General features: G+C 38.8%; 1 protein-coding gene and 1 pseudogene across 2 annotated transcripts; one reads left to right on the forward strand and one right to left on the reverse strand.

Annotated features, from left to right (window-relative positions):
• The first annotated feature begins 880 nt into the window (after window positions 1–880).
• Window positions 881–11,365, forward strand: LOC137962732 (uncharacterized). Of its 2 annotated transcripts, XM_068809767.1 has the most exons (4): window positions 881–1,316; window positions 5,767–5,977; window positions 6,413–10,236; window positions 10,349–10,572. In XM_068809767.1, the coding sequence occupies exons 1-4, from the start codon at window positions 1,158–1,160 to the stop codon at window positions 10,475–10,477; spliced, it is 4,323 nt and encodes a 1,440-aa protein (XP_068665868.1). In that variant the 5' UTR covers window positions 881–1,157; the 3' UTR covers window positions 10,478–10,572. The 2 variants fall into 2 exon arrangements, with proteins under 2 accessions (XP_068665868.1, XP_068665867.1); XM_068809766.1 differs by having other exon boundaries at window positions 6,413–11,365.
• A 68-nt stretch (window positions 11,366–11,433) lies between these two features.
• LOC137962166 (dihydrolipoyllysine-residue succinyltransferase component of 2-oxoglutarate dehydrogenase complex 1, mitochondrial-like) lies at window positions 11,434–14,144 on the reverse strand (annotated as a pseudogene).
• Between the last annotated feature and the right edge of the window lie 3,909 nt (window positions 14,145–18,053).

Consider the following 18,053-nt stretch of genomic DNA (forward strand, 5'->3'; position numbering starts at 1 on the left):
GCATAAAATTGAACATATATTTTACATAAAATTGGGCATGACCTCTACTTAAAATTGGGCATAACCCCTACTTAAAATTGGCCATAACTTATATACACAATACCTGCATAAAAGTGTCTATACACTCCATAAATACTGCATAATATTATGAATAAACTCTATACAATAATCAAACACAAAAAAATTAAATAAAATATCAATATCAATTTAAAATCACCCCAATAAAAACTATAAATCCAGTATAAATTTATAAACTATAGCTCTTTCTCTTCATGCTAGAAAATAATATACTAAGTCCCCGCATGAGCAAAATCTCCACCCATGACAAAAAAAAAACTTTAGTATTGTCAAATAAAAAAATACTCTTCTTCTACTAACTACTTAATGTAGTTAAAAATATTAAAATTACCATGATGAGAAAAATATGAAAAATTATGTAACTGGTAGCATTATCTCTACAATCTTCTTCTTAGGCTGTAATCATAAAACAAAACCACTTATCTCTTGTACGCATCTTTAATCTATTTAATGCTCAAGAATCAAAAAGGGAAAATGAGGAATTGTGTGTGAAAGCTTAGTTGACCTGGATCTTCTAGGAATAAGGTTCGTTCGTCTAGTTGCTAACTTTTTGGGAGCCACTTTATTCCACCGTAGTAGCCTTTTTGTTTTTCAATTTCATTATTGTCCTTGTAGTATGTCTAAGGAAATCTTTTAGTCGAGGAAGCCAAGACGTTCCAGCCTCTCTCTCTCTCTCTCTCTCTCTCTCTCCCCTCTCTTCGCTCCGTAGTTTCCTGCCATGGATTGGGCGAGAAAAAGAAGAATCAATTCTTCACCTCAACGACGACCCACGTCCCATCGTCTTTCGCCGGTCGTGGTTCGGATTCTGCTCTTGTCTTTTCCTGTTTCCTTTCCTAAAGGCTATTCTAAACTCGTGCCATGGCTCCCATGTAATTCTCCTCGTGAAAGGAGATGAATCGACCACTCGGACAGTCGGATTCGAAGTTCTCTGTATACAGCAGAGCAGAAAGCTTGTGCCAGACTTTCACACGTAGTCCTACATAAAGAGAGGCACAAGAAGACTTGTTCGGTTCTTGAACTTGTTCAGTTCTTTATCTCTGCCGTTTCCTGTCTTCCTTGTAGATCGTTTGTCGTCCAAAATGACTCCTCGGGAGCACATTGAGAAGATCAGGAGAGAGAAGTTCTCGATCGGAGCTGATAAACCGAATCCTCTCTCTGAAGACCTTCACCACTCGGTCAGAAACCTTTCCGCGGAGCTTTACGCCAAAGATGTTCATTTCCTTATGGAGCTCATCCAGGTATTATTTTCACCACTCTTACCTGATTTGAACATTTGGGTGGCAAAATTTGAGTGACACACTAAGCCTTCCTAAATAAGAGAACCGGTTTCACTTGAAACCAGCTGAACAATAAATACATACGGTTCAATTTATTTTGGGCTGGGTGTCTCTTTGACACCACAAAAGAGACCCCAAACCAATTTAATTAAAACACATATATGTTGACCAATATGTATCTATTGTTCAGCAAAACCTGGTATGTCTTTGTTATGTAGCTGCATACTTTCTTAATCATTGAGTTACTTCTTGATTCTTGTTAGTAAAACTTTATTTGATGCAGAAGTTTGTATTTAATATATTTTTTTCTTAGTGCTATTAGAATGTATCAATAGATTTGTTATGGTCCTGGGGTTAAGTACCTATGTCTTCTACTCTAACAGGTCGATCTTTTGGGTAGTACTAGCTAGGTGTTTAACATTTAGTATCAGCGCAAGCGCTACGTCCCGACTTCGAGTCCCCGCGTGCGCAGGTGGACCTCACGCCCCTGGCGAGGTGCCGTAAGGGAGTATGGGCTCCTGACCTGGTCCCTGTTTTTGTGTTAAGGCTGCCGTGGTCGTTGGCTCGAGAGGGCGGGGTGTACTGTTATGGTCATAGGGTTAAGTACCTATGCTTTCCGCTCCTAACAGGTCGGTCTTTTGGGTAGTGTTGGTTAGGTGCTTAACAAGATGCCTCAAAGTGGTTGGGTTATTGGTTCAATCACTAAAAACTGATTGTTGAACCCATTATGATGCAAGCATGATGTCATTATAAAAAAATTAACATAAATAATTTTTTAAAGCTGACTATGGGGTGGGAGTGGGCCTATTCCCTTTACTTCATTTGCTCTTCTTTCATACCTGCTCACTAATTTTTTATTTCCTTGACGAAAACTTTGATTCCATCAAAGGTCTCAGATTTTTCCTTAAAAAGGTAAATCCAAGTACACCTACTAAAATTATCGATAAAGGAAATAAAATACTTATAACCAAACTGACAAGTAACAGGACAAGGACCCCAGACATTTGAGTGTACAATCTCCTCTAGAAATGAACTTCTATGATGTTTTCCCAGTTGACACGACTCACATTGAAAAGAAGAATTCGTAGGAAAGTCTAGAAAGACTTCGAGTCATTTTTACTGCATCATGACCTAGCCGCAAGTGTCACTGTAGAGGAGAATCTGCGATACGTAACGCCTGAACATTATTCTGCCGAAGGTTCTCCAGGTAGTATAGCCCATCTCTCACGGAGCAACAAGATTAACATGCACAAGGACTTTTTTAAATCGGAAAACAATGACAATATACTTGACATGTGTCTAGAGGCGGCAAAGTCAAGAACCAAGGATGGTGACAAGTGAGCATGATAAACGGCCATTCTTGAGTTAACACTGGTAGAACTAGGGATTGGGAAAGAAGCATGAGCTACAAATGTTGAAGTCGAGGCAACAAAGATTTGGGCCATGCGCTAAGCAATTTGTTGTTGTTGTATCAATAGTTGCAGCTCATCTGGAGCACACGATGTAATCGACATAGAAGAATCTAAACTCCTACTTCCACTTTCAGGAGTTGTTGAATTAGCCCATGCAGGCTTCCCAAACTTAACCTAACATCTATCAGAATAATAATTATTTCTGCCACAATGAACATACTTCTTGTCTGACTTACCATCACCATGTCCTCTACCTTTGCCTGAGCCCTCTCTATCTCACCCTCTACCTCTACATCTAGAGGAATCTGTAGGGGCTGATGTAGTGTTGGAAGCACTAAGTGCTGTGACTTCCATTATTCTACTTCCTTTACCTGCTCTAGGAACAATAGTCTTCTCAACCCTCACAATACAATTAAAAGTGGTAGAGAAAGTAGGAATTTCAAATGAAGCTAACATCTTGGCTTTAATAACATCAAATTCAGCACCTAAACCATCCAATTTTTTTTGCAACAAGTAGCTGACTTTGTTGTTTTCTCAACTCATTCTCATATGTAGTAAATAGATGTTGATCTTCAACAGACCCAGGCTAGAGGAGAAGACGGTGAGGAGTTGCTTGCAAAGGTCGAACACTTGGTCTCCGTATTGAGAGATGACCTCCGGTAGTTCTCCGAATGTTTGTACCATTTATGGTAGTCTTTACGGGTGGAGGTAGTGGAATAAATAGTTGCCTAGTCGAGCTTGATGCCTTCTTGTGTCCCCATTCGATTGCCATAACTTTTGTAGGAAACGGGGTCGTTGACGTACTTGTGCTTCTCCTCCATGCGAAGGGAGAAAAAGTCACGGGAGACGGCCATCGTCGATGCGAGAAGCTTGCAAGGAACCCTGTGATTGATGACTTGGAAAAGTCCCCACACCTTGCATGCGGATGACAAGGTTTGCATGCATATCTGCCTCAAGTAGTCATCCCCGGAAGAGAAAGCAGACAAGTTGATGACGAGAATGGGAGCCACGGTGGCAATAGTAGTCGTCACCTGTGGAGGCCTCACGTAACATGAAGAACATGCAAAACGGATTGGACACCGTATAGTGGTGTGAACGGGAAGGAAGGGAGGCACCCTTGGCTTTGGCCCTCTTCTCTTGCCTCATCTTTCAGATTTCTCATGGAAGTCGACGACAAGCAAGTCAACCACACTCAATGACCGAACCGGTACAAACCACAAAGTCAGGTGTTTGAGCATGGGACCAGCTTCACTCAAGGATATGGACTTTATATACACACGTTGTATCAAAGTCTTAGGATACTCGATCAAACTTAGCTCATAGCATATAAGTTTAACTATTATTTCGGATTGTTTAAGTATGAGGTATCATTTTTTATGTCAATTTGTGGGGTGAAAGTCGAGCAATTATGAGGAATTACAAGTTCATAATGTTAATAGGTATATAATTATTATACAATATAAGTAACATTTATTTGGCAGATGAATACATGGCATAGCTAGTATGTCATAGGAAAGTTTCAACATGTACTGCCTCAAAAGGTATAGTGCATGTGGTAAAAAGGAATTTTTTTTGAAATCTCACACTCTGAAGTTAATCGCTTTTATTTGTTAACTTTATTATTTTAGACTTTTTATTGTTGAAATTGCTTGATTGAGTAGATTCTACGATACCTGATTAATTAATTATCATGATTCATGATGATCTTTTTCAATAACAAGTTCTCATCCATTATTTCTTAATGTTCAATTCATGTCTTTTTATTGCAAAATTAAAAGTAGCTTCTCATTGGTTTCATCAATATTTTTAAAACTTTCCTCAAATATTTTTTGTTCAAGGATTTTTTTTTAGTTTTTTTGTTTCATTAATTTTAAAATTTTTCCATTTTCATTTTCTACTTGGTAGTTATTGTTTTTTGCAAAGTTTTAAATGTAGGTTAGGGCTCAAATTTGGCTCGAGCTCGAGCTTGAACTTGATTAAAATTATTAGGCTCAAGCTTGAACTTGGTTAAAAGTATTAAGCTCGAGCTCAATTATAACTTTAAACTCGATGTTAGGCTTGGTTCGAGCTCAAGTTCGAAATATTTAAATCAAACCCATCTCGAACATATGCAGGTTCGAGCTCAGCTCGACTCGATGCCACCTCTATATGAAGGCATCCAACATTGGGTTGGGTGACGTAGATCTCAAAAAACTCAATTAGGAACCCAATTAGGACTATCAATGTGTAGAGAATCCTTTCATAAAGACTATTCTTAAAGAAGATAAGTGTTGTTGACTTAAACAAGTGCAACGATTGGGTTGTTGGTCTCTGTGATTGACCCACAGTTCAGATAGCTGACATTGTAGGAGTTCAAGAGCAGCAGAGCAATTCAGCTCATCCAAGTAGTCATAGACCACATTCTTGGCTAGGTCTAATGTAACCCACTGACTTGGATTTAACTTCCACACTGAACTTGAGATCAACTGTTTCAACTGTAAATTGTAACCTGAAAGGTCAAAAAGTCAATTTCATGCGAAAACAGAATTCAAATGCTTTTCATCGCAATTATTTTTATAAACTCTTATTTCAATTCACATACTGCCTGAATCGTTTGAACAGCAAATCCATTATAAAAATGAGTTCATTGGGTGGGATGATTCGAGAACCATTGTGCAAGAGGCAATAGTTCCTGTTCATATCCTGTAGAAAGCAAATCTTTCCATTGATAAAGCTTTCTAGGATGACACGTGAAATGGTGGAACCTGCTTGGTGGCTTAATTTGGTTTAATGTTTAAAGGCAATGATGAGCTACTCCTCTTTTCAGAATTACCTTACAGCTTAGTGAGCTACTCCTCTTTTCAGAATTACCTTACAGCTTAGTGAGCAGAAGCCTGAATAATTATGATGACCCATATATATAGATTTAACAGAGGCAGTTGCACAAACACATTAAAATTGCTGGGAGTACTCTTGGTGCTGTGACATAAGACTGAACTGTTTAAATTTTGTATGGACAGAATGCTGAAGATAATGAATATCCTCCTGGGTTGCAACCCTCTTTGGAGTTTGTGATAACATCTCAGGATATCACTGCCACTGGAGCTTCTGCTACTTTACTTATTTTCAATAATGAAAAGGGTTTCTTTGAGAAAAATATTGAATCAATTTGTAGCGTTGGGAAGTCTACCAAGAAGGGAAAGAGGCAGCAAGGATATATTGGAGAGAAAGGTATATCAGTTATCATTTTCATCTTGAGTTGACAATACTGATACATGCTATTGCTTATCTGGTAGCTAGAGAATTGATTTATTGCTAACCCTCATCTGATGTTTGATGGGGAAACTCTGATCTCATATTGCATTTAATTGTACAAGGAATTGTATTAGAGTTGTAGCGTACGATCTGCCTGTTGCAATTCTTCTTTTGTAGAGTTCAGGACAGCTGCTTCTAGAGGAGAAGAAGGTTTTATAGGACAGTCTTACCCTCATGCATGTGGGCTGGTGGAGTATTTGATCCACCTTCATCTTTCTCTTTTCCTATGATTGTCTCAACTTCTCATTTATATTTTTAAAGCAAGTTACTTTTTTGTTTCGCTAATAAAAGTTAAAAGTAGTTGTGCAGTGATCACTTTCCTAACAAATTTATGTCCTGGTGGATCCACAGGTATAGGATTCAAGAGTGTATTTCTAATTACCAGTCGGCCATTCATTTTTAGCAATGGGTATCAAATTGGGTTCAATGAAGATCCACTTTCAGACTACGATGTACCTGGATACATAGTCCCAGAATGGGTGGAGGAGAAACCGACTCTTTCTGATATCAAGCACATATATGGTGCTGATAAGATCCTCCCAACAACAACTGTAGTTCTTCCATTGAAATCTGAAAAAGTGGCAAGGGTGAAGCAACAACTATCCAATATCCATCCAGAAGTCCTTCTGTTTCTTTCAAAAATCAGGCAGCTTTCTGTAAGGGAACATACTGAAGATCCTGGATGCAATACACAACGAGCAATTTCTATGACTAGCGAAACTAACTATGAGGAGAGAAAGAGCATTAATGCTGTATCATCCACTCTCCATCTCTCTGCCAAAGAGAACAGTGATGGGGAAAAGGAAGAATGTGTTTACTATATGTGGAGGCAGAAGTTTCCTGTAAAATTGGAAAACCAAGTTGTAAGGAGGAATGAGATTGAAGAATGGGTTATTACTCTAGCTTTCCCTTATGGTGATCGTATGAAAAGAGGGATGAGGTCACCAGGGGTCTACGCATATCTGCCCACAGAAATGATAACAAATTTTCCATTCATTATTCAGGCTGATTTTGTTTTGGCTTCATCCAGGGAAACTATACTCTTGGATAATAAGTGGAATAAAGGGATCCTGACCTGTGTGCCTAATGCATTTGTTGAAGCATTTAGCTCGCTTTTGGCAAGTGTTGGAACTGCACCTTCATCTAGTTTGCTGAATGTATTTGAGAGCTTGCCTGTGCAGGAATCCTCATACCCAGACCTGAACAAAGTGAGAGAGGAAATAAGAGCAAAAGTGATTGCCAAAAATATCTTACCAGCTGAGACTTACACAGATCAAAGATTTTTCTACAGGCCTGATGAAGTGGGTCGGCTCATGCCAGCTTTCTGGGAGATCTTGACCAAGGCAAGGATGCAAGGTGTCAGCTTGCATAATTTGTCATCCCATGACATTTATATTCTGAACTCTACATTTGATAATGCTGCCAATGATCACATTTTAGATTTCCTAGGTGTTGGATATGTTGATAGAGAATGGTACGTCAAGTGCGTCAGAAATTCTAATCTGGTAATGGGAGTGCTTGATGATGTATATTTGGAGCTTCTTTGCTTTTTTGCTGAAAACTGGGGAAGCTATTTTAGAAATACGAATGTTGGTACGTTACCTATTTTGAAATGTGTTGGTGTGGATAACAGTGTGTGTTTATGGAATATTACTAGGGCCACTCAAAATGTTGATAGGATCTGCTTATCATCTGACACTCAGCATATCTCATGGCTTATTGATTGGAACAAAGAATTTAGATGTTGTGCACAAAGGTTCTTTATGCCAGCGAAAACCCAAGAAGTTCTGAATGAATTTCCCAAAAGGAAAATTCTAAAAGATTGGCTTCAAGAGATTGGAAAGGTACATGGTTTAAGTTGTTGGAATTATTGTTGTCTGATTCTTAGAGAGATAAAGAATGATAGACAGTTTGTGGTTGCTTTTGCTCACTTTCTTTATCATTCCCATTCAAGAGGTTATATATCGGACAAGGACGTTCGTGAATTATGCAATTCCATGCCAATTATCAATAGCTGTGGAGATATGATCAGTGAAAGACAAGTTCTACTTGTGCCTGCAAAACGGAGCAAGTGGGTTGGCCTTCTGGGTTCAAATCCTTGGATCAGAGAAAATTATGTAGAATTAGGAGAGGACTATTTAGGTGCTGGTTATTTTGCGACCATGTGGACATCAGAGAACCAACTAATGTGGTTCTTGAGAAATTACACTCAAGTGTCGGATTTACCTGATTTTTGCCCTCCTAATGCAGCATTTAGTTCTGTTTATTCTCCTTTAAATTTGGAAAATGCACTTTTGCTTCTCGATTGGATTCGCAATTTAAGAGCAAAAGGCTATGGTATCCCATCGAAGTTTCTGAAGTGCATTAAAGAAGGAGGTTGGTTGAAAACATCTGTTGGTTACCGGCCACCATCAGAATCATTCTTATATAACTCAACATGGGGAGTTGTATTGCAGGCTGGTTGTGAACTGGTTGATATTCCTCTCATTGATGAAACATTTTATGGCAACAAGATTAGTGGTTACACAGAGGAGCTAAAAGCTGTTGGGGTTATGTCTGAGTTTGGTGAAGCATGTCGATTCATTGGGAAGCATCTTATGTCACTTGCTGCTTCATCCACTTTAAGCAAAAGCAGTGTGCTTTACATGCTTAAGTTCATAAGATATTTGCGGGAGGAGTGTCTATCTCCTAAGGAGTTCATCGCTAGTGTTAAAGAGAGGGCTTGGCTAAAAACATCTATTGGGAATAGATCACCTGTTGGATCTGTTTTGTTTGATTCAGAATGGAATGCTGCCTCATGGATCTGTAAGCTTCCCTTCATAGAGGATACATACTATGGCACTGAAATACAGAATTATAAGGAGGAATTTCAATTACTAGGTGTTGTAGTTGAATTTGACCGGCAGATAGTGGCTGCCAATTTTCTGCGACCTGCATCTTTCACCTCTCTGCCAGCTGAAAGCATTCTTTTGATTTTGGAATGCATTCGTGATTCAAAAGTGTCTAATCAGATTGAGAGCAAAATGACAGACCAGAAATGGGTTAAAACCAACCATGGCTACAAGCTTCCTAGTGAATCCTTTCTGTTTGATTATGAGTGGGGAGGCCTTCTGCAGGTGTTTGATAACGTTCATTTGATAGATGAGAAGTTTTACGGAGATGGCATTCGGTCATACAAGAATGAATTGAAGAAGACTGGGGTAGTTACACATTTTGCTGAAGCATCTAAGGCAGTGGCCCGCTCTTTTAGGCAGCATTTATCTTCACATTCGTTAACTAAAGAAAATGTGCTGTCTTTGCTTTCCTTTTGCAAGCAATGGAAGGGCAAAGGACATCAGTTGCCATCCGATTTATCAACTTGTCTCCAAGATGAAAAATGGTTGGAAACCCATTTAGGCTACAGGTCTCCTAAAGATTCAATTCTGTTTGATGCAGAATGGGAACCTATCTGTTTAATAGCCTGCCTGCCTTTCATAGATGATAGTGAGGCATGCTACAGTAAAGTCATCCATGACCACAAAGATATGCTGAAGGAGTTGGGGGTTGTGGTAGAGTTTAAAGTTGGGTCGAGATTTGTAGCAGCTGGTCTTATAATTCCTCAAATTGCAGCCCATGTGACACCTGTGAATGTGTTTGCCCTATTACAATGTATCCGACACTTGCTAGAGAAGGACGGAACACTGGTCAAGGAGCTCAAAGAGCTCAAAGAGCGTGTGAGAGAAGAATGGATCAAAACTCACATGGGCTACAAATCTCCTGGAGATGCCATGTTGTTTAGTTCCAGTTGGGATTCTCATCTGCATCGGAAAGATGGACCTTTCATAGATGAAACTTTTTATGGTACTGAAATTATGTCCTATAAAAATGAACTGGAAGCAATTGGAGTAACTATAGATATTAAGGGTGGTTCTTCACTGATTGCAAGCAATCTCGGTTATCATTCTCAGATTAGTGTTATAACCAGAATATACACTTACCTGAGCAAGGTTAGTTGGGCGCCAGAAACTAAGAGTGCTAGCTGGATTTGGATCCCAAATGGAGAGGATGATGGTGAATGGGTGGGTCCGGAAGGCTGTGTTCTTCGGGACAGAGATAATCTCTTTGGATCAAGGTTGACTGTTTTGGAGGAATATTACGAGAAAGAACTGCTCAGTTTCTTCTCCATGGCCCTTGGGGTAAGCCACCGGCCTTCTATTTATGATTACTGCAAGTTGTGGAGGGACTGGGAAATAGAGGACAGACTGTTGACTTGTCTTGAATGTTGTTCTTTTTGGTCTTTCATTGCAGAAAACTGGAATAAAACAACAGAGAAACTTCTTAGTGATGGCTTCTATCGGCTTCCTGTCTACTTGGATACAGATGCAGTTAAGTTATATGACAAGCATGATGTCTTTATCCCTGATGACTTGCTATTAAAAGATTTGTTTGAGAAGGAAATTGCAAATCCAATGTTCGTTTGGCAGCCCAAATCAACCGTCCCTTCTTTGTCTCGAAGTAAACTATATGAAATCTATAGCAGTATCGGAGTTCGAAATATATCTGAAGCTGTACAGAAGGTGGAATCTTCTATTTCTGATGGAACTGAATTCAAGATTGTCAATCCAGCAGTATTTCTGCGTCAGAAAGGATTATTTCGTATTATACTGTCTTTCCTTTCTGATTCTTCTCGTGAAATAAGTATAGAAAAGAAGCATCAGATTGCTAAAGGGTATTGGGATGTGGAAATTTATGAGAGTCCAGAACCTATTACAGTGAGTTATGTGCTGCCGATGTCTTCAGGAAAGTGTGCTACTGTAAAGGCAAGTAGAATAGTGCGATGGGAGAGGGAGAATGGCAAGCTGTTTCTTCAGAAAATTGACAAACAATATGGTCGTAAGTCGAATATCGAGTTTGCAACTAGTTTCTCTGAAGTTATTTCAGAGGGACTGTTATGGGATACACCATATTGGATGTCCGAATTAAAGGAGCTTATCAAGCTTGGGTACTTGCTAGCCTTTGATGAAGAGGCAGTGGACTTCTTGCTCAAGAGTAAAAACATGGATGTCTCTGTGGAGGATGAAGCGTTCATATCATGTGCATTATCCTCCTCTAATTGATCTCAAAGTGTTCTGCTACTGCAAATCCATGAATTACTTTCTACCCATTCTACAGGTATGGTCTGAGTGAAAATTAGTGCTGGCTTTCGGTTTTCGTGTCCATGGATTTTGGTTTTTGGTGTGTGTGGAATGAGATGTTGTTGATCTCGTGCTTGTATATGTAAACAAAGAAGATCGTATGAACGTACTATTGTGCTTTGCGGTCTCAACTAGTTGTGCTTTCTGCTTCTCTTTTTTCCAACTCTCTCCGCTATCATTCCACACCTACTGAGAGGGTTCTTTTTGTCGGAAACTAGTGTTTTACTCGGCAAATTTGCTCCAGACCTCCTTGCCTGATGTCGCTTGACCAAATTTGGGCTGTCCTCCTCCGCAGCCGCCATCACCTCGGCAAACATCTCTATTCCAGACCTCCTGGTGTAATGTTGAGGAAATAATAATGAATATCTTTTCTAAATGGCGTAAGAAGAAAACAGCATCTCCTTACCAACCACCATTGTACGCTGCACAATTTAGTGCATTCCCAGAATGGCAGACTGAAAAACACGTTTGGTTACAAACAGATCAGGGAATGCAAAATATACAAGCAATCAGAAAAAAAAAAAAAAAAAAAAAGTGATAATGAAGGTAACCTACCTGCGGAGGGTTAATGATTGGTGTGCTCAAGAGGCTTCCGTAAACACCACCATTGGATATTGTGAATGAGCCCCCTGCCATCTCATCGATGGAGATGGTGCCTTGATTGGCTTTCTTTGCAAGAGTGTTGATTTCCTTCTCTATTTGTGCGAAGTTCATCTTATCTGCATTTCGGATAACTGGGACGTCAAGGCCCGGAGAAAGAGACAAAAGCATTAAACTGAGCATGATGGGCTGATCCAGAAGACCACTTACAGATGCCTGGAACAAAATGAAAAGGGATATGAGGACACACCATCCGGGGAAATTCGAGATGCAAAACCTCAAAATGCAATATTTACCTTGACAAAGCCAGACATAAGCCCCATTTTCACCCCGTGCTTCTTCAAAAAGGCATCCTTATACTCAGAGCGGAGCTTCATCAGATTAGTCCTGCATGAGATAAAACATCAACCACGACAACAAGACAAAAAAAAACATTTTTTTCTCGAAGGAATCCATAAGCAAGGACAAAAATGTTTCTATAGAAGCCATCAGATATGTTTGAGAAGAAAACCCTCAATATTAGAAAACTTCAATAAAGAAGATCAAAAGGTTAGAGAATGTCATCCGATTTCCCGCCACCCTACTCCCTCCCCAAATCCCGGCCACTGGTTAAGTTAATGAGCGCGCTTTTGAACCGAACCATCCCAATACATCAAAAATAATTCAAAAATTGTTGGTAATTTTACCCGATTACCCAATTACCCAATTACCCGTTTAATTATAAAAGGATATGGAAGAGAAAATTTTACCCGTTTATGAATTCGGGCCAACTTACCCGATTACCCATCACCCAGTTTTTTGCACTCGATTACCCATTTACCCTGGTTCTATATGATACATATCCAACCTAGAATAAGGAAGAGGATAACAAAAAAATTTATATTATAAAGATGTTTTATTAGTTTTATGGTTTTATAATATATCATAGTTTTGTATGAATCTCAAGTGATGTTGCAATTTAATTTTCAACTTTAATTATTTTTAGTTATTTATTACGAGTAAGAAAATTGGATATGGAACAGGTTGTTATCCATTCAGATGAAATGGGTAATGGAACAAAGGTATGGTTAACAAAACGAGTAACAGAATACCCGTTACCCATTCCCTCCTTCACTTGCTTACAACTCTACGTACAATCTTAAATAATGCAACTCTAACCTCATGAAAACTACATAAATAGATTCTCAAGATTTTTGGTGCAATAAAAGCTTGTAATTACATACATATTGACCTCATTGTTAAATTGGGTCCAAGGCCTTGTGCTAAAATGACTAGCCACTTGGGAAACCTCTTCTACCAACTAATAAACGCAAAATCTTTGTACTCACTAATGTATGTGGGACTATCCTTAACACTCATTGAATGTCGTTAGCATTGCAGTAGTGTTATGAGAGTCTTTCAAGCCCGTAGCAATCCTTCTCCTTAGTCTTTTCATAGGAACCTGGAAAAAAAGGTTTTAAAACTGGCACTGAAACCACAAAAATACTAGGAACCAATTACCAGGCTTTCTTTGCTTTATTTTTGGGTAGGGGTGGGCGGAGGGAGGCAGAGGGAGAGACAAAAATCAAGATACTTACTCGCCTTTCCCTTTCTTTGGGTGGAAGTACAGGTTATGTAGCTGTGGTTTTAGGAGTTGGAGTAGGTGTAGTCTTCTCCTTGAGGGGAGGCACTTTGGCTTTAGGTTACTCTCTCTCCACTTTTTCTTTTCCAGTTGGAGGTGATGATGGCTTGGGAATCTCCTTAGGTTTCTCCTGCATAGAAACCTCAGATGCTCCAGCAGCAGATTTTGAAATGTCAGCAACCTTGGTTCCTGGCATTACATTATCACCTTCTTTTGTAAAAAGCTATAGGAAATCGAGTATTTTTAACATTAGTTCAGTGGATGTGCATTTCTTAAGTGAGGATAATCGAGTAAACAACAATAGTGACAACAAAATGAAAGAAGGAAACCATGCTTTACCTTTTCAATTATTCCAGTTGCAGGGTTATTGACATCAATAGTTAAACATGTCTTGTCAAGATTTGTTTCCGACAACAACAGAACTCTTACGGAATGCGTTGAACAGGCTGACGGCACAACGAGCTCACGGTGGTGGATGAAACCACCACTATCTCACGGTGCTTCTCTTTTTTCCAACTCTCTCCGTTATCATTCCAGACCTACTGAGAGGGTTCTTTCTGTCGGAAATTAGTTTGATCCAGACCTCCTTGCCTGATGTTGATTGCCCAAATTTGGGCTGTCCTCCGCCGCCGCCGCCCTCACCTCCGTTGTCTCCTTCAACTGTGTAATGTTGAGGAACCGCCGTCATGAAATGTGTATTATATTATATTTATCTATCAATTACTATTATATTATATTTATCCATCAATTACTATTATATTATATTTATCTATCAATTACTATTTTTGGAAAGTCACTATTTTAGGAAAGTACTCTCTTTTGGTACTCTATCTAGGAAAAATCAACATCTACTTTCAGTAATTCCACTTTTATTAGGAGAAATTTCTTTGGGAAATTCAATACTTGGGTATGTCTTTTTTTTATTAGTAGTCATTTACAAGCTTATGGTGGGATGTTGTTTCTATGGATGCATTCCACCTTTTAGTTTAGACCATGGTAGATACATAATGGCAACCTTTGTCAGTAGGGAAAAACTCACTCCATTGTCTAAAGAGATTGGGAGAGATTTAAACCTATTTTATGCTATTCTCAAGAAAATTTTGGTCTTGTTTCCACTAACTAACTCAAAAGGACAACAAAGCTAGCTGAATTGGAGTTACTAACAAGTAATATATTCAATAACAACCATCGATCACCAGATTATTGTGAGCATGAAACTGAAACTAAGAACTGGAAGTCGGGTTCTTTTGAAGAAAGGGTGAATGATGTAGTGTATGACTTAATCGTGGAAGAAAAACCATTGAATATGAAGGAAGATAAATTTTTAGAAAACTTTGAAGATATCCAAAAGAAGGGGAAAACAAGAAAAAACGGAAGACTAAAATGCTAAGACTTATTGATTTGCAAGTGGAGTTTCCCTTGTCCTCCCACAAAGTTTGTAAACACATTACTAACGAAAGCGAATTAGGGTTTCTTTGACACTAGGAATAGAGAGTCAAGTCAGTCTGAGACTCTCAATTCAATCATTCTTTGCGTTTGTCTTATTTCATCAATTATATTATTCTTCTTAACATACAACTTTCTTGGTTGTATGTAAACAAAGACGATCATACTTTGGCTTGGTAAAGACCTTTTGAGTCTCAACTAGTCATGCTTTTTCTTTCTCTCGTTTGTCAAGTCTCTACCATAAATGGCATGGATAAGTCGAAGTTCAGACAACCCTCTTCTTTCTGTCAATTAACCAGCAAAAAAAGCTGGGTTTATCAAACTAAGAAGAAAAGAAAAAAAATGTTACTTTTTGCCTTTCTTAATTCTGACAAAGCAAAGCCAAGAGATCAAGTTTGATAAAATTTTAATGATACATATGGAATCATATTAGATATGGTAAAGGAGCTTTAGTATAAAGGCTAAATAATCATATTTTTTATTTTTTTTTTAAATAATCACTCATAAAAGGCTCAATATCATTCTTCTTTATCTAGGAATCTTGTTCCCACAGAGTTATAAAAAATTTCAAACTAAACTGGTCTCAGTCAACAAAATTTTCATACCGACAAAAAATTGTCTTGATGACTACTTCTAATATGAGAAGAAAAATATTTCCACCACTTCATGAGATGAAAACATGAATAAAAATCTCTCTAAACCATCCTTTTAATATCCAAAAACCAGTAACAAAAATCAATAATATCATAAACAAAAAAAACTTCTCTCATGAGCTTCAATCTTGCTTCATGAAGAGCCTTCTATGACCATATCTTCTTAGAGCATTCATTTGATATGGGGATCCTAAATTGGTTGTTCTGATACCATGTTGAGTTTTGGACCCCATGAATAATAAATCAAGGAAGGGGAGAGAGAAGAGAAAAAGAGAAGAGGGAAAAAGAGTTCTCAAGTAGAGAGAAGAGAAAAAGAGAAGAGGGAAAAAGAGTTCTCAAGTAGAGAGAAGAGAAGAGACGAGAAGTGTGGAGCTGCACGTGAATGAGAAAAGAGGAGAGAACTCCTTGCTCTTTGATTGATTTTCTTGAATACAAGCTCCTCTATTTATAGTGGAGGAGTGAAATAATTTATGTACACTTTCCAACTATAATTCAACTCAATTTATAACTTACTCAAATTCTAACTTGCCCAAAAACTAACTTTCTCAATTCCTTCTTCACGAGTTGGCTAGGTTCAGGATGCCAGCTCATGCTCCATTCTTATGGGTCCCATTAGATCCTCCAGCTCATGGGACGAAGATGCCAACTTGTGGTATCTTTGTGGGTCTCACTAAATCTTCAATTCTGCCAACTTATTTCAGCTCGTCATCCAACTCATGTTAGCTTGTGTGTTGACTCATCTTGACTTCTCACATCCTCATGGTGGGTCCCACCAACTCATGCAACCATGGTGGATCCCATATTGTAACAGTTTATCTTGAGTAAGTAAGATTTGGATTTAGACCTTTTTTTAACAACATAAAGTACATACAAACAGAAGGTGTAGGTCATATTTGAATCGGGCATCTAATTCATTAAACTAGGGTAAATCTATTTAAAAAAAATTAAGCCATCATATGTGTCAATTATTCCTTAAGGGGATCATGTAATACATGAACATGTCAATTGAACGAGTATTTTTCATAAGTAGTCCAACTAGCAGATTAGTCTTATCAAACTCCTAGCCAATGCAACCCAAAAGATAGGTCTGTTACGTGCGAAAATCATAGCACTTATCCAAAGACCAGTGGTGAATGGAACCACCACCAACTCTGACACCCACCGTTCCCGTTCCCGTTCCCTACCACTTCCGCTGGGATTCGAATGCGGAATGTGGTGCCCAACTCTGATACCATGTCAAACACCTAGCAAATACAACCTAAAAGACCGGTCTGTTAGGTGCGGAAAGCATAACACTTATCCAAAGACCAGCGATGGACGGAACCACCGCCAAGCCTGGGTGGGGGTTAGAATCTCAACTGATATAGGTTCAAGCAGGTTTTGATAAATCCACTTTCACATATTCAATCTCAGCTTCAACTTCCTGTTATGAGAAAAAAACAATTTCAGTGATGCAACATTTGAGCTTGGAACCGATTTTTTTTTTTGAAGGGTGATGGAACTGCAGATCAACTCAAGAAGTTGCATACCTGCCTGTGTATTGTGTTCATCAACCTCTTAGATGAATCCCCTCATGAAAATCAATCATAGGACAAAAATCAGGGAAGAAATAAAGCATAATGAGGTCTCTCAAACTTCCTTAGCCAGTTATCCTAGCATGTAGATGTTGCAATCCCTCGTGACCAAACGGGAAAAAACCTCACAAAATTTCAAATGTAGTTTTATTAGGATGTAATGGGACTTGAAGTTGTGCCACAAACCCAAATATTCAATCAGAATGTCCAGAAAATGGGCTGTTATAGATCGAGAAGAAGCCTGCGAGGGTCTTCCACCACATCCTTGATACGGCTCAAGAAGAAAACAACCTCTCCTTACCAACCACCATTGGACGCTGCACAATTTAGTGCATTCCCAGAATGGCAGACTTAAAAACACGTTTGGTTACAAACAGATCAGGGAATGCAAAACATACAAGAAATCAGAAGAAAAAAAAGTGATACCCCCTGCCATCTCATCGATGGAGATAGTGCCTTCATTGGCTTGGTTTGCAAGTGTTGATTTCCTTCTCAAATTGCGCAAAGTTCATCTTATCTGCATTTCGGATAACTAGGACGACAAGGCCCTGAGAAAGAGACAAAAGCATTAAACTGAGCACAACCATGGTTCGATCGAGCTCGGCTTGTTAACTTAAATGAGCCTTATCCGGAACTCGGTTCTCAAGATCCAGATAAATCAAATCGAACCAAGCCTAGCTCGAGCCGCTCATGAACCAACTCGATTCGATGCCACCCCTACATGTGACTAGGGGTAGCATTGAGCCAAGCCGAGCCCGAATTTGCCTATGTTCGAGCTGAGTTTGATTTAAATATTTCGAACTCGAGTTCGAGTTATGCCCAACCTCGAGCCTAAAATTGTTTTCGAGCTCAAACCCAATAATTTAAACCGAGTTCAAGCTTGAGTTCGAGCTTCAACATACATTTAAAACTTTTCAAAAAATA

This window comes from Aristolochia californica, unplaced genomic scaffold, assembly GCF_029961685.1.
Source record: "Aristolochia californica isolate CCGP_79_NKW_82.1479 unplaced genomic scaffold, dmAriCali1.0.hap1 SCAF_4, whole genome shotgun sequence".
NCBI classification, from domain to species: domain Eukaryota; kingdom Viridiplantae; phylum Streptophyta; class Magnoliopsida; order Piperales; family Aristolochiaceae; genus Aristolochia; species Aristolochia californica.

Excerpts from the sequence above, each read along its gene's own strand:
- LOC137962732 (XM_068809766.1), top strand. The coding sequence starts at position 1,158 with ATGACTCCTCGGGAGCACATTGAGAAGATCAGGAGAGAGAAGTTCTCG. Across the intron at positions 1,317-5,766 it reads TCCTTATGGAGCTCATCCAG|AATGCTGAAGATAATGAATA; the intron begins GTATTATTTTCA and ends TTGTATGGACAG. Across the intron at positions 5,978-6,412 it reads AGGATATATTGGAGAGAAAG|GTATAGGATTCAAGAGTGTA; the intron begins GTATATCAGTTA and ends GTGGATCCACAG.